The 15,512-nt window shown below is 44.0% G+C and overlaps 1 protein-coding gene across 4 annotated transcripts in view; it reads right to left on the reverse strand.

The window, feature by feature from the left end:
• eif2ak4 (eukaryotic translation initiation factor 2 alpha kinase 4) overlaps positions 1-15,512 on the reverse strand; it is a 183,289-nt gene that overhangs the window by 37,774 nt on the left and 130,003 nt on the right. For 3 of the 4 annotated variants that reach the window (XM_068039692.1, XM_068039691.1, XM_068039690.1), the window contains 4 exons: positions 12,049-12,165; positions 10,890-10,955; positions 10,418-10,588; positions 2,878-3,012 (listed from right to left, as the gene is read on the reverse strand). In XM_068039692.1, the coding sequence (XP_067895793.1) occupies positions 2,878-3,012; positions 10,418-10,588; positions 10,890-10,955; positions 12,049-12,165 (489 nt within the window). Of the gene's footprint in view, positions 1-114; positions 314-2,877; positions 3,013-10,417; positions 10,589-10,889; positions 10,956-12,048; positions 12,166-15,512 lie in introns of all 4 variants that reach the window. The other variant, XR_010975749.1, reaches the window with a different exon arrangement.

Raw genomic sequence — 15,512 nt, forward strand, 5'->3', positions numbered from 1 at the left:
GAGCACAAATCATGATGTCGGAAAACCTATGACCAATCCACATCCTATTGCTCAGCAGTATAACAGAGCTTCAATAAAACACTGTGTTGTGCAATTACTTGCACAGTTTATTACCCCGCTTTTCTGCACTCAGAGATGTAGACTCTTCCTGGGTTTTGGGTCCATAGCTGCCGGTCCACCTCCAGTCCCTCACCCAAAAGGCTATTCGTCATGTGTGGGGTTAGAGATGTTGGCTTTTCCAGCATGGACACAAACCCCATTCTCACCCAATTTCCACATATGTGACTTACAACAGGAGTGACAGGGTAGCAATCTGAAACAGAAACCACAGCTTATTTTCCCCTCCTGTACCCAGAATCAACTATCAGGTTACTCCTATTTGGGACCTTATTAGCTAACTCCAGAAAATGAGGGTTTTTTTCACCGTAACAAACAGACAGTACCTCAATCACATGGATTTTTAATTAGTAACAGAATCTGTAAAAGTTAATACTGGTATATGTCTCATGGCAGAGAGATGAGCCACACGTGCAGAAATATACTTCAGAGACAGGTCAATACCAGCTCTTTCAGCAGCAGGGGTTACCCTGCACCTGAGCAGTCTCACTATACGACCACACGAATTAAGAGCAGAGTAGGCCACTCGGCCCTTCCAGCCTGCTCCGCCATTCAATAAGTTCATGGCTGAACGGATTACTCCACGTTTCCACATACCCCTGATAACCTTCCACCCACCTTGCTTATCAAGGATCTATCTACTTCTGACTTAAAAATATTCAAAGACTTTGCTTCCACCGTCTTTTGAGGAAGAGAATTCCAAAGACTCATGACCCTCTGAGAAACAAATTCTCATCTCGGTCTTAAATGGGCGACCCCTTATTTTTAAACAGTGACCACTCGTTCTAGATTCTTCCACAAGGGGAAACATCCTTTCCACATCCACCCTATCAAGGCCCCTCAGGATCTTGTATGTTTCAATCAAGTCACCTCTTGCATTCCAGTGGATACAAGCCTAGCCTATCCTCATAAGACAGCCCGCCCATTCCAGGTATTAGTCTAGTAAACTTTCTCTGTACTGCCACCAACACATTTACATCCTTCCTTAAATAAGGAGACCAGTACTGTACACAGTACTCCAGATGTGGTCTCACTAATGCCTTGTATAGCTGAAGCATAACCTCCCTACTTGTGTATTAAATTCCCCTAGCGATAAACAGTAACATTCTATTAGCTTTCCTAATTACGTGCTGTACCTGCATACAAACCTTTTGCAATTCATACACTAGGACACCCAGATCCCTCTGCATCTCAGAGCTCTGCAATCTCTCACTATTTAGATAATATGCTTCTTTTTTATTCTTCCTGCCAAAGTGGGCAATTTCACACTTTCCAACATCATACTCCATTTGCCAGGTCTTTGCCCACTCACTTAACCTATCTATATCCCTATGTAACCTCCTTATGTCCTCTTCACAAGTTACTTTCCTATCTATCTTTGTGTCATCAGCAAATTTAGCAACCATACCTTCGGTCCCATCATCTAAGTCATTTATATATAAAGTCGCAAGTCACTGTCATTTATGTGACAGTGACTTGCAAAGTTATGCACAGCTTAAGAGATGGACACCAGTTACACCAACTAAATGGGAGAGAAGTGTCAATTTTTACCTGGTATGCATTGCTCCTGTGCTAGTGTGCATATTGAAATACAAAGTTTGCAGCAACAGATAAGAGAGAATGCTGGCATAATTGTGGAACAGAGTCATGCAGTGCAGCTTCAATCCGCAGGCTATGCTAAGGTCGCCGAACTCAGCTGGGGCCGCATCACAGATGCTAAAATTAGCCTCAGTATCTAGAAATATTAACCAAGTAAGCACTGCTGGGAAGTACATACGTGAGAGTGGCGGGTGAGAACAGAGTGGAGGTCAGCCACGATGCCTTCCATGCTCAAATAACCCAACAGCACTCATTGTTTAGCTTGACACATGAAGAATAGCCCTGTTTGGTGGAACTGTATCCCATCAAGAGATGGTATGTTAAAAGAGGACAGCAGAAAATAATGTGCGTGTGTCTGTGTGTACACAAGAATAGAAAAATATTTAATGATCTGGACTGGCGTGGGCACTGATCTATGTACAAGATGCAATGCTATAGCAACTAATTTAAACCTATTTGATCTCTGATCAAATATAATACTGCAGCAATATCTCAAACAGCAAAAGAAGATGCCAATGACTGACTGAAGCCACTATTTACTAGTACTCTCAAGGGCTTATTTGCTTATTTTAATACCATAATGACAAGCGTTTGCTAATGAGAAGTCTGCGCATCAAAACACAGATTGGGCTGCAGTTCCGAAGAAGGGTTACTGACCCGAAACGTTAACTCTGCTTCTCTTTCCACAGATGCTGCCAGACCTGCTGAGTGATTCCAGCATTTCTTGCTTTTGTTACAGATTGGGCTGCGCAGTGGTTAGCACCGCAGCCTCACAGCTCCAGCGACACGTGTTCAGTTCTGGGTCCTGCCAGTGCGGAGTTTGCAAGTTCTCCCTGTGACTGCATGGGTTTCTGCCGGATGCTCCGGTTTCCTCCCACAGCCAAAGACTTGCAGGTTGATAGGTAAATTGGCCATTGTAAATTGCCCCTAGTGTAGGTAAGAGAATGGTGGGGATGTGGTAGAGAATATGGGATTAAGGTAGGACTAGTATAAATGGGTGGTTGTTGGTCGGCACAGACTCGGTGGGCTGAAGGGCCTGTTTCAGTGCTGTATCTCTAAATAAATAAATAAATAAAACATTCCTGCATCCCGATGAACTGAATCTTACACAGTGACAGGAAATCAATGCTGACAAAGAAAGCCAGGACCAAAAGAACTCACCAGATTGTCGTATCTCCCTCCAGCTGCTAAGATATCTGGGACGATGTGGTGTCCCCGCTTCACGAACGCTACAAACTGGAAAATGACTCCATTGTGTTGCTGCACCTTGTAAACAAGGCCCAGATTAATCACCACCTGTAAAGCAAGAAATGCATCTTCACTCCTCAAACACTGCAGGTTTTAATATCAATATCTTCCATTTCTCACTTTCTTCTGTATAGGCAATACATTGAAAGACTAAACGTGTGACTCTTCCAATCACTCAACATCCAACATTTCTTGGATTTCATGGGGAAAGAGAAAGGGAGCACTGCCACGTGAATACAATCCCAGAAAGTCACTGCAGTTTCTCTGCGATTTTACTTACACAAGCTGCAAGTGGGCAGACATTGGGGGCAAAACTCAATCCTAACAGCACTACTCTTCAGCCAATCAAGACTACCAAAAAGCAAAAAGCACTCTAGATCAGTTTAGATACAGCGTTAAGTTCCCACAACCCTGCCGCAACGTGACTCAGACCTGACTTCAGAACAGCTCTCCAATACCACTCTGTGGCCTCTCAATTAGATGGCAAATGTATTGCTGTATATGCGTGGTAGCTTCACATTCCTGGGCTATCCGGTCAAATGTAAAACTCTGCAGCTATTGGGTAAGCCTGTAAAACTCTGGGGCTAGTGGATAAAACTGGTGTGGTTCCAAAGCATAAAAAGATCTCAGGTTTAATGCCCAGATCCGCTGTGTTAGCCAATCTCATGGGATAAGAGTTTTGGTGCTATAAATGGTCTCAGCATTCCAGAGCTGGCGAGTCTAAATAAAACATTGGGGTCCCATTTCCAATCACTATCCAACAGCCCTGGTTAAGACCCCACAGCCAACACTCACTGTGTGGACTGATGCATGGAGAATGCCCACTTGGCCAAACTACTAGAGGGCTGCCAGTGTCGATTGAACCAAATAGTCAGTGTCACAGGAGAGGAGGGAGAGAGCTGATAATGGTGGGAGATGAATGCTGATGCAAGACTGCTACTTTTAACAGTAATTAAAAATGTTAAATATACCAACAGACATTAAATCCAACCTATCTCAGGTATTTCCCTGATCTCAAGCATTTCCCTGATCTCAAGCTTATGTTGTATTCAAGAAGGCAGCTCACCATCACCTTCTCAGGAGCAATTGAGGGGCAATAAGTGCTGGTCTTGTCAGCATTGCCCACATCCTGTGAATGAATATAAGAAAAAGTTCAGTACTGCAGTAGAGCAGCAGCTCGAGTCGCAAGTTTTGGTTCAATGTTTGAAAGAATCCCCTGTTAGGACAGGCAGTCAGTACCTTCAGTGTGCACAGAACATAGAACAGTACAGCACAGTACAGGCCCTTCAGCCCACGATGTTGTGCCAACCCATTAACCTACTCTAAGATCAAACTATCTACATACCCTTCATTCTACTATCCATCCATGTACCTATCCAAGAGTCGCTTAAATGTCCCTAATGTATCTGCTTCTACTACCAGCGCTGGCAGTGCATTCCACGCACCCACCACTCTCTGTGTAAAGAACCTACCTCTGACATCATCCCTAAACCTTCCTCCAATCACCTTAAAATTATGCCCTCTGGTGATAGCCCTTTCCACCCTGGGAAAAAGTCTCTGGCTATCCACTCTATCTATGCCTCTCATCATCTTGTACCCCTCTATCAAGTCACCTCTCATCCTTCTTCGCTCAAATGAGAAAAGCCCTAGCTCCCTCAACCTTTCTTCATAAGACATGCCCTCCAGTCCAGGCAGCATCCTGGTAAATCTCCTCTGCACCCTCTCTAAAACTTCCACATCCTTCCTATAATGAGGCAACCAGAACTGAACACAATATTCCAAGTGTGGTCTAACCAGGGATTTATAGAGCTGCAGCATAACCTCGCAGCTCTTAAACTCAATCCCCCTGTTAATGAAAGCCAACACCCCATACGCCTTCTTAACAACCCTATCAACTTGGGTGGCAACTTTGAGCGATCTATGGACATGGACCCCAAGATCCCTCTGTTCCTCCACACTGTCAAGAATCCTGTCTTTAAGCCTGTATTCTGCATTCAAATTCAACCTTCCAAAATGAATCACGTCACATTTTTCCAGGTTGAACTCCATTTGCCACTTCTCAGCCCAGGTCTGCATCCTGTCAATGTCCCATTGCAAACTACAACAGCCCTCCACACTATCCTCAACTCCAGCAACCTTCGTGTCATCGGCAAACTTACTAACCCAGCCTTCCACTTCCTCTTCCAAGTCATTTATAAAAATCACAAAGAGCAGAGATCCCAGAACAGATCCCTGCGGAACACCACTGGTCATCGAGCTCCAGGCTGAATACTTTCCATCTACTACCACCCTCTGACTTCTATGGGCCTGCCAATTCTGTATCCAGACAGCCAACTTTCCCTGTATCCCATGCCTCCTTACTTTCTGAATGAGCCTACCATGGGGAACTTTATCAAACGCCTTGCTAAAATCCATATACACCCCATCCACTGCTCTTCCTTCATCAATGTGTTTTGTCACATCCTCAAAGAATTCAATAAGGCTTGTGAGGCATGACCTGCCCCTCACAAAGCTATGCTGACTATCTCTAATCAAACTATGCTTTTCCAAATAATCATAAATCCTGTCTCTCAGAGTCCTCTCCAATAATTTGCCCACCACCGACGTAAGACTGACTGGTCTGTAATTCCCAGGGTTATCCCTATTCCCTTTCTTGAACAAGGGAATAACATTTGCCACCCTCCAATCATCAGGTACTACTCCGGTGGACAGTGAGGACGCAAAGATCATCGCCAAAGGCGCGGCAATCTCTTCCCTCGCTTCCCGTAATAACCTTGGGTATATCCCGTCTGGCCCCGGGGACTTATCTATCCTCATGTCTTTCAAAATTTCCAGCCCATCCTCCCTCTTAACATCAACCTGTTCGAGCATATCAGCCTGTTCCACGCTGTCCTCACAAACATCCAGGTCCCTCTCACTAGTGAATACTGAAGCAAAGTATTCATTAAGGACCTCCCCTACCTCCTCCGACTCCAGGCACATGTTCCCTCCACTATCCCTGATCAGCCCTACCCTCACTCTGGCCATCCTCTTGTTCATCACATAAGTGTAGAACGCCTTGGGATTTTCCTTAATCCTACCCGCCAAGACTTTTTCATGTCCCCTTCTAGCTCTCCTAAGTCCACTCTTCAGTTCCTTTCTGGCTACCTTGTAACCCTCTAGAGCCCTGTCTGATCCTTGCTTCCTCAACCTTAAGTAGGCTTCCTTCTTCCTCTTGACTAGCTGTTCCACATCTCGTCATCCAAGGTTCCTTCACCCTACCATCCCTTCCTTGCCTCATCGGGACAAACCTATCCAGCAGTCGCAGCAAGTGCTCCCTAAACAACCTCCACATTTCTGTCGTGCATTTCCCTGAGAACATCTGTTCCCAATTTAAGCTCCCCAGTTCCTACCTAATAGCATTGTAATTCCCCCTCCCCCAATTAAATATTTTCCCATCCCGTCTGCTCCTGTCCCTCTCCATGACTATAGTAACGGTCAGGGAGTTGTGATCACTAGCACCGTCAGATCGTGAAATAGACTGGCCTTCAGCTACAGGGTCTTTGTATGGAAGCTTGAAATGGGTTCATTTTTCAAAGACAAACTGTTAGGAGGGTGTCCTTAAAGAAACTGAAAAATTGCCTTTTGTTCCAACAGCTGATAGCTGATGCAGCATTAAGTCCACAACAGTGGTCAGCACAGTGGTGGTGCTCCAGTACACAGTACCTGTTATGGCCACGTGGTGAGATGTCGGTGGTTCCCACTGTTCGCCTCCCCACCTGACTGCAGCATGGTTTATTTTCATTAGGGTTTAAGCCCTTTGGTGTTTTATTTGTCAAATAAACAGACAGCGACAGGTTTTCTTGTAGGTTTTAAAATCGAAAATCAATTGCTTATTGATCAATATGCCATATCCCGAAATTGTCGCAACCGTATCCACTCACGCATTTGCTCGTGTGTGTGTGTGTGTGTGTGTGTGTGTGTACACGCACATATACATACACACACACAAAAGACAAATAGAGAAAGAAAAAGGGGAGAGTGATTTTTTCTAGTGGGAGGATGGGTAAACCTGTTGAATACTCTTGGAAATTGAGTTCGCGTTGGGTGCAGGCCTGAGGTGATTGTAGATTTCTTTCGCGATTGAAAGTTCAGTTGAAGACAGTGAATCAGTTCTGGTTCACTTGTGTCAAGTGTAGATTTAGGATTCTACAGCAGGGCACATGTCTTCTGGCATGCTGGAAAACAAGCTGCTGGATGTTGCTCTTCATCTCTCTCTTTCTCTCTAGACTCCCTTTTTTTTTTAAATGGTAAAGCTGTGTTACGTCTCGCCTCCTGGTAGGAGACGTTCTGGTCTCTTACCCATGGTGATCGCACAATAGCCCAGGACGTGGCTACTTCACACTTCCTTTGTTTCAGAAGAAGTCATTCAATTCTGGAATGTTTTAGGATGGGATACAAGTGACACCTCTTAGCTTTGAAGATTTTTTTTTACCTTTATCCCTTTCAGACAGTTTGAATCCACAAAGGCCAAGCTTTTGTCTTCGGTAGCCATTTTGGAGCACATTGTTCACTTTTTTAAAAAGTCCGTTTTTTTAACTGCTCAGATTTTGCTCATGATTGTTGTATCATCGCACTTCTTGTATGCATTACAGTACCACAGTTATGAAAGGGATTTCTGCCTCTCATCTATTAGTAAACACAGTCTACACACAACATCTGCAGCAGTACAAGTCTCAGTTGAAGAGAGAAACTGGCAGTGTGGTACAGATATCTTCACCTGACACCACACCGCTTTGTTGTTTATTTGCCAGGGGCTCTGCATCTAAGCCAGTTTCCTGTTGCTGGAGATAGACAGCAGGGAATAGCGACACAAAATATATGTTACCCACAGCAAGACAGCCCCAATCACCCCCATTCCAGTGATGCAGCACAGATCAAAGCTCAATTCACAGGTGATCTGCCTGGTTTACCAGCAAAAGAGCATCAAAGTACAGCAGATGCTGGAAATCTGATTTCAAAACAGAAAATGCTGGAAATACTCAGCAGGTCTGGCAACATCTGTGGAAAGAGGAGGAGTTAATGTTTCAGGTTGACAACCCTTCATCAGAACTGGGAATGCTTAGAGATGTAGCAATTTTTAAGCAAGGCAGGGAAAATTGGGGGGAGGAAAGAACAAAAGGGAAGATCTGCGAGAGGGTGGGGGAATAGAGGAAAGATTAAATGACAAAAGGGATGTTGGTGCAAGGCAAAATGAGATGGTAATGGGCAAGAAAAGAAACAAAAAATGTGTTTAGAGAAGGATTAAATGTGAAAATCAGCATCGCCACCAAAAGCTGCCAGAGACTATGATCTGAAATTGCTGAACTCAACATTGAATAGGCTGTAAAGTGCCTAGTCGACAAATGATAAGTTAAAGAAGATGTCCAATCTCTCTACACCTCCATTCCCCACCAGGACGATCTGTGGGCTCTCCATTTCTTCCTTGAACGGAGACCCAAACAGTCCCCATCCATCATGATCCTTTTGCACCTGGCTGAAATTGTTCTCAGTGAATAACTTCTCCTTTAACTCCACTAACTTCCTCCACATAAAAGGTTTTGCAACGGGAACTTCTATGTGTCCTAGCTAAGCTTGCCTTTTTGTGGGATATATGGAACATTCTTTGTTCCAGTGCTATTCAGGTCCCCTCCCTCCCCTCTTTTTCCAGCATACTTATGACTATATGGCTGCCCTTTTCTGCTCGCACCCCAGAACTGGAAAATTTCTTGAACCATCTCAGATTCTTCCCTTCTCTGAATCTATTTCCTGGGGCATAGGCAATGGACCAATATTTACTATAAGCCCACTGACTCCCACAGCTACCTTCACTTCAGTTCCTCACACCTGTTTCTTATAAAGACTCTATTCCATTTTCCTCGTTTTTCCATCACATCTGTTGTGACGATGGAAACTTCCATACCAGCACTTCGGATATGTCTTTTTCCACACCCAAGCATTCCACCCTCACTGTGATTCACAGAGCCCTCGATTATATCTATTCCATTTCCCACACTTCTGCTCTCATTCCTGCACTATACAGTTGCCTCGTTCCCAACTTCCACGTCACCAGCCTCCACATTCAACGGATCATCCTGCGCCATTTCCCCCACCTCCAGCCTAATGCCACCATCAAATACATCGTCCCCTCCCTTTTCAACCTTCTGAAGCAACTGTTCCCTCCATGACACCTAGGTCCACTCCTCAATCACCCCCAATACCCTCTCCCCTTTCCCATGGTATCTTCCACTTCTCAACGTCCAAGACCCCAAACTCTTCTTCCAGGCAAAAGGCAATTTACTTGTACTTCTTGCAATTTAGTATACTGTATTCACTGCTCATGATGTGGTCTCCTCTACTTTGGGGAGATCAAACACAGATTGGAACCCTCTTTGCAGAACACCTCCATTCAGTCTGCAAGCATGACCTCGAGCTTCCAGTTGCCTATCATTTTAATTCTCTGCTTCACTCCCACTTTGACTGCAGCCCCACACTGTTCCACAGAAGCTCAGTGAGAGCTCGAGGAACAGTACCTCATCTTTTGATTAGGCACTTGACAGCCTTCCGGACTCAACACTGAGTTCAACGATTTCTGATCATGACCTCTGCTCCCAGTTTTTTCTTTTATAGAATCATTTATGGCGCAGAAGGGTTTTTGCGTTTTTTGTTTGGATGGCAACTGCTAGTGAGGATTCACATTTACATCACCTCTAGACACATCTTTCATTTACCTGCACATCCTAAATACCATCTCTTTTTGCCTTGCACTATCCTCCTTGTTGTCATTTAATCTCTCCTGCCTTCCATCCTATCACAGACCTTCCCTTTTGTTGTTTCCTCCCCACACATTGCCTTGCTTTAAAACTGTTGCATCTCTAAGTACTCTCAGTTCTGATAAAGGGTCATCTACCTGAAATGTTAACTCTGCTTCTTTCTCTCCAGATGCTGCCAGACCTGCTGAGTATTTCCTGTGTTCACCACCAGCTAAAAGGCTGTTTGTTGAGATTCCTAGGATATACAATCCTGTCCTACTTACCACCTATCAACTTCTTTTGGCACCTCTTTTGGCTGCATGTTCCCCTCTTCTCATCAATTTTCCTCCCCAAAGTTAATGTCAATGCTGGGGTGTAGTTCCACAGGCTGCAGGTGCTGTTCAACTGTGGAGGAATTGGGCCCCACAATCCTGAGTCACATAGGGCAGTGACCAACAGCAGGAATGCTGGCTGGTGGCACCCAGACTCTGGAGAGGAAAATAGACCAATTGTAGCACTCTTACTGTGCCCAGCTTAAATCAGCTAACGCAGCACCGACTGATGACAAAACTGGCAGCACCCCAGCCTGTATGGTTCTGCTACACTCAATGCCTTAACGAGTCAAGCTCTTAGGTGAAGTACCTGTTGGCTGTTTAAAATCACTCATTACAGTAATAACCAACCTGCAGTTTGATGTCCAGTTTCTTTAGGAGTTTCGTCACCTCCTCAAGTTCCTTTAAGGCCTGTTTTGCCAGCTGGCAAACAGCCAACTTCCCCTTCATCAGAGGGGCCAGTACAGTGCTCAGTTTTTCCAGATCCAACTTATTCTCAATATACTTGTACAGGTGAAAGAGCTGAATGAGAGAGAAATGACATTTTAACAACAGAAGTGACTTTTCCTGTTAACCTCCACATTGCCAGACACATCTCCCCAGCACAATGAGATGCACAGATGCATTTAAGGAAAAGCTAAATAATCACAAGGAAAGAAGGAATATATTGGTAGGGTGTGAAGAAGTACAGTGGGAGGAGACTCACATGCAGCATAAAGACCCAATGAACTGCATCTGTGTTATACATTCTACCTAACTCTATAGACTGAAGCAGATGCCATTATATCAACAACATTATTTACACATTATTCACTCAACTTACATTATTTTGTGACAGTGACAGATTGTAAAACTTGGCTTCTACTTCTTGTCTGGTCAGTTTCCCTATCTGCCATTGAAGAAAAAGGTTGTTAAATATTAAAGGAGATGAAAAGAAAACAGTAAATCTGGCAATCCATGAAATACAAACATTTTGTAAAGACTTGTTTAAAAACACAGATTTTACATAAGCTCTACTGAAGGACAATAGGCATGTTATGAAAGTCATGTGCACTTTTGCAGCCCTACGATCATCAGGGATCTTGATCACCAGATAAATCTCCCATGACAATTCCAGATTACCGGTTGTGAGGAAAGTTCCCAACAGTACCACTCTAGTTAAAGCAATGGAACAGAACAGTCAGGAGTGGAGGCATTGGCGAACCAGGATCTTTATGGATGGATCAGGAGACTGGGAAGTGTACAAGACTCAGGATTTGTGCAGATTTTACTTTTACTAATGGCTAAATTCATTATGTATGGTGCTAGAAACATAGGTATGAGCCAGGTCAGATAACTCCCAGAGTGTGATTGTACACTTTTACTTACACTGCACATTAGTCTATTTAAAAAAAACATTAAAACTGGATGCTCAGTGCGTTAGGGACTGCCATTGCACCTCCAGAACCCTATTTGCAGCTCAGACTGTTGCAATGAAAGACTCCTCTGTTGGCTGTAAAAATCCTGAGATGAGTTTGGGTAGTCTCAGCTCAAATTCTAGTGGATATGGACCCAAGAACAAAAATGGTCCCTTATTCAGCATAAAGTTGCAAATACCACTCAGTGGAGTCACAGAATGGATGCTGTGGTAAATGAAAACACGTCACACTAAGGTAGTAGTAAGGGTGGGATTGAGACACACTGAAGCAACAAAGTAGAAAGAGCTTTACTCGATATTTAATGTGCCACATCTGGCCTAAATGAAATGTATTTAGTTCCCCATCACTATTGTCTGTCTTTTGATGAGCACAAAATTCACACACAAGTTAGAAGAAACCAACAACAGTTTTTGTTCCCGAAGATCTGTCTGCGCTGCATATTGCTGAGATTTGCATGATATCAGGGATAAAAGACAGAACATCTGGGAACAGAACAGTTTTGGTATCTTCATTGTTTTGCTGCTTCAACCACAGAAGCAACTTAAGCAGCTCAATAGAACTCACCATGGCATCACATAGGATGTTGCACACCTGCTGGAATTTGTCCTCTGGTATTCCACAGTGCAGTAGCACTGCCTTCAATAGGCCAGTATGGTTCACATAGATGCTGTAGTTTCGCTTCTGCAAATCAAATAAATGCAACAATCTCTCTAGGGGCAGTGCAAGCAAAAGGAGAATCTGACAACCACGGTGCAATCCCTAAAAATACACTGATCTTAAAGGGGAAAGAAAATTCAATTGGGACTATTTTACACATCATGTTCTTTCCTGCTTTATATTGCAAAAGCAAGTTGTCACACAGTATTGCCATTTTAATTGTTTTTTTTTAAAACTTACATGCTTGTTGGGGAGAAGCTCCATTTAAAGCAATGGAGGCCATAAGTTTGAATGATCCCAAGAGTCCATTTAAAGCACTGACTCTGACAAAAGCAGTGCATGCTGGTGCTCGCAGCTTTACGTCCTTCTCATTAACAATGGTTGCTAGGATGTAAGCGACAGCATAGCAAGTGTAGCGACACAGTGCCCATGGGATACTTCTCCCTGATCTAGCTAAGATCAGGTACTTCAATACATGAAATAAAAAATACCTCAGATGCTGGAAATCAGAAATAAAACCAGAAAGTGCTGAAAATACTCAGCAGGTCTGGCAGCTTCTGTGGCGAGAGAAGCACAGTTGACGTTTCAGGTCTGCTGAGATGCAGAGGGATCTGGCTGTCCTAGTGCATGAATTGGAAATGGTTAGTATGCAGGTACAGCACGTAATTAACAAAGCTAACAAAACGTTATAGTTTAACGCGACGGGAATTGAATACAAAATTGGAGTAGTGGCAGGAGGCAGAGGGTGATGGTCGAGGGTTGTTTTTGCGAGTGGAGGCCTGTGACCAGTGGTGTACCGCAGGGATCAATGCTGGGACCCTTACTGTTTGCAGTGTACATTAATGATTTAGACGAGAATATAGGAGGTATGATCAGTAGGTACGGAGATGACACGAACATTGGTGGTGTCGTAGATAGTGAGGAGGAAAGCCTTAGATTACAGGACGATATAGATGGACTGGAAAGATGGGCAGAGCAGTGGCAAATGGAATTTAATCCTGAGAAGAGGCGATGCATTTTGGGAGGACTAACAAGGCAAGGAATATACAATGGATGGTAGGACCCTAGGATGTACAGAGGGTCAGAGGGACCTTGGTGTACTTGTCCATAGATCACTGAAGGCAGCTCCCCAGGTAGATAAGGTGGTTAGGAAGGTATATGGGATACTTGCCTTTATTAGCCGAGGCACAGAATATAACAGCAGGGAGGTTATGATGGAGCTGTATAAAACGCAAGTTACGCCACAGCTGGAGTACTGTGTACAGTTCTGGGCACCACACTATAGGAAGGATGTGATTGCACTGGAGAGGGTACAGAGGAGATTCACCAGGATGTTGCCTGGGCTGGAGCATTTCAGCTATGAAGAGACACTGGATAGGCTACAGTTGTTTTCCTTAGAGCAGAGAAGGTTGAGGGGGGACCTGATTGAGGTATACGAAATTATGAGGGGCATAGATAGGGTAGATAGGAAGAAACTATTTCCCTTAGTGGAGGAGTCAATAACCAGGGGGCATAGATTTAAGATAAGGGGCAGGAGGTTTACAGAGGATTTGAGGAAAAATTTCTTCACCCAGAGGGCGGTCGGAATCTGGAACACATTGTCTGAAGGGGTGGTAGAGGTAGGAACCCTCACAACATTTAAGTAGTATTTAGATGAGCACTTGAAACGCCTTAGCATACAAGGCTACGGACCAAGTGCTGGAAAATGGGATTAGAATAGATAGATGCTTGATAACCGGCATGGACATGATGGGCCGAAGGGCCTATTTCTGTGCTGTATAACTCTACGACTCTATGAAAAGGAAGGAGGTTATGGTTCAGCTCTACAGGGCATTGGTGAGATCACATCTGGAGTACTGTGTACAGTATTGGTCTCCTTATTTAAGGAAGAATCTAAATGCGTTGGAGGCAGTACAGAGAAGGTTTACTAGACTAATACCAGGAATGGGCGGACTGTCTTAGGAAGAAAGATGGGACAGGCTAGGCTTGTACCTGCTGGAATTTAGAACAGTAAGAGGCGACTTGATTGAAACAGATAAGATCCTGAGGGATCTTGACAGGGTGGATGTGGAAAGGATGTTTCCCCTTGTGGGAGAATCTAGAACTAGGAGTCACTGTTCAAAAATAAGGGGTCGCCCATTTAAGACAGATGAGGAGAAATCTTTTCTCTGAGGGTCATGAGTCTTTGGAATTCTCTTCCTCAAAAGGCAGTGGAAGCAGAGTTTTGGAATATTTTTAAGGCAGAGGTAGATAGATTCTTGATAAGCAAGGAGGTGGAAGAATTTCTGGGGTAGCTGTAAATGTGGAGTAATCGGTTCAGCTATGAACTTATTGAATGGCGAAGCAGGCTCGAAGGGCCGAGTGGCCTACTCCTGCTCCTAATTCGTATTTCCAACATTTTCTGTTTTTATTTCAGATTTCTAGCATCTGCAGTATTTTGCTTTTACTTCAATACATGAGATCAGTTTCGATCCTACATCTCCACGGTATGTCACTCCAAGTTACCCAGGAATTTCACTGTTAGCAGTTTGCATTGCTTAATTATTGACAGCCCATTAAAAAAGTCAAGCTCACCAATTCAGCTTCAGTTGCTAATATTATACTTATGAAACCAGTAGCGGCCTCAGCCATGTTAATAACCTTACTCTTACTGTGCTCATAGAAACATAAGAGCAGGAGTAGGCCATTCAGCCCATCGAGTCTGCCCCGCCATTCAATATGATCATGGCTGATCATCCACTTCAATGCCTTTTTACCCCACAGTATCCTCATATCCCCTTATGTCATTTGTATTTAGAAATCTGTCAATCTTTGCTTTAAACATGCTCAATGACTGAGTTTCCACAGCCCTCTGGGATAGAGAATTCCAAAGATTCACAACCCACTGAGTAAAGAAATTTCTCCTCATCTCAGTCCTAAGTGTTTCACCCTTATTTTGAAATTGTGTCCCCTGATTCTAGACTCCCCAACCAGGGGAAACATCTTACCTGCATCTACCCTGTTTATCCCTTTAAGTATTTTGTAGGTTTCAACAAGATCACTTCACATTCTTCGAAACTCTGGTAAATACTGGCCCAGTTTCCACAATCTCTTCATAGGAAAGTCCCGCCATCCCCGGAACAAATCTGGTGAACCTTCGTTGCACTCCCTGTATGACAATAATATCCTTCCTAAGGTAAGGGGACCAAAACTGCACACAGTACTCCAGGTGCGGTCTAACCAAGGTTCTATACAATTGAAGCAAGACTTCACTACTCCTGTATGCAAATCCTCTTGCAATAAAGGCCAACATACCATTAGCCTTCTTAATTGCTTGCTGCACATGTATGTTAGCTTTCAGTGACTTATTGACAAGGATACCCAGGTCCCCT

The sequence above is a fragment of the Heterodontus francisci genome, chromosome 9 (genome assembly GCF_036365525.1).
Source record: "Heterodontus francisci isolate sHetFra1 chromosome 9, sHetFra1.hap1, whole genome shotgun sequence".
NCBI classification, from domain to species: domain Eukaryota; kingdom Metazoa; phylum Chordata; class Chondrichthyes; order Heterodontiformes; family Heterodontidae; genus Heterodontus; species Heterodontus francisci.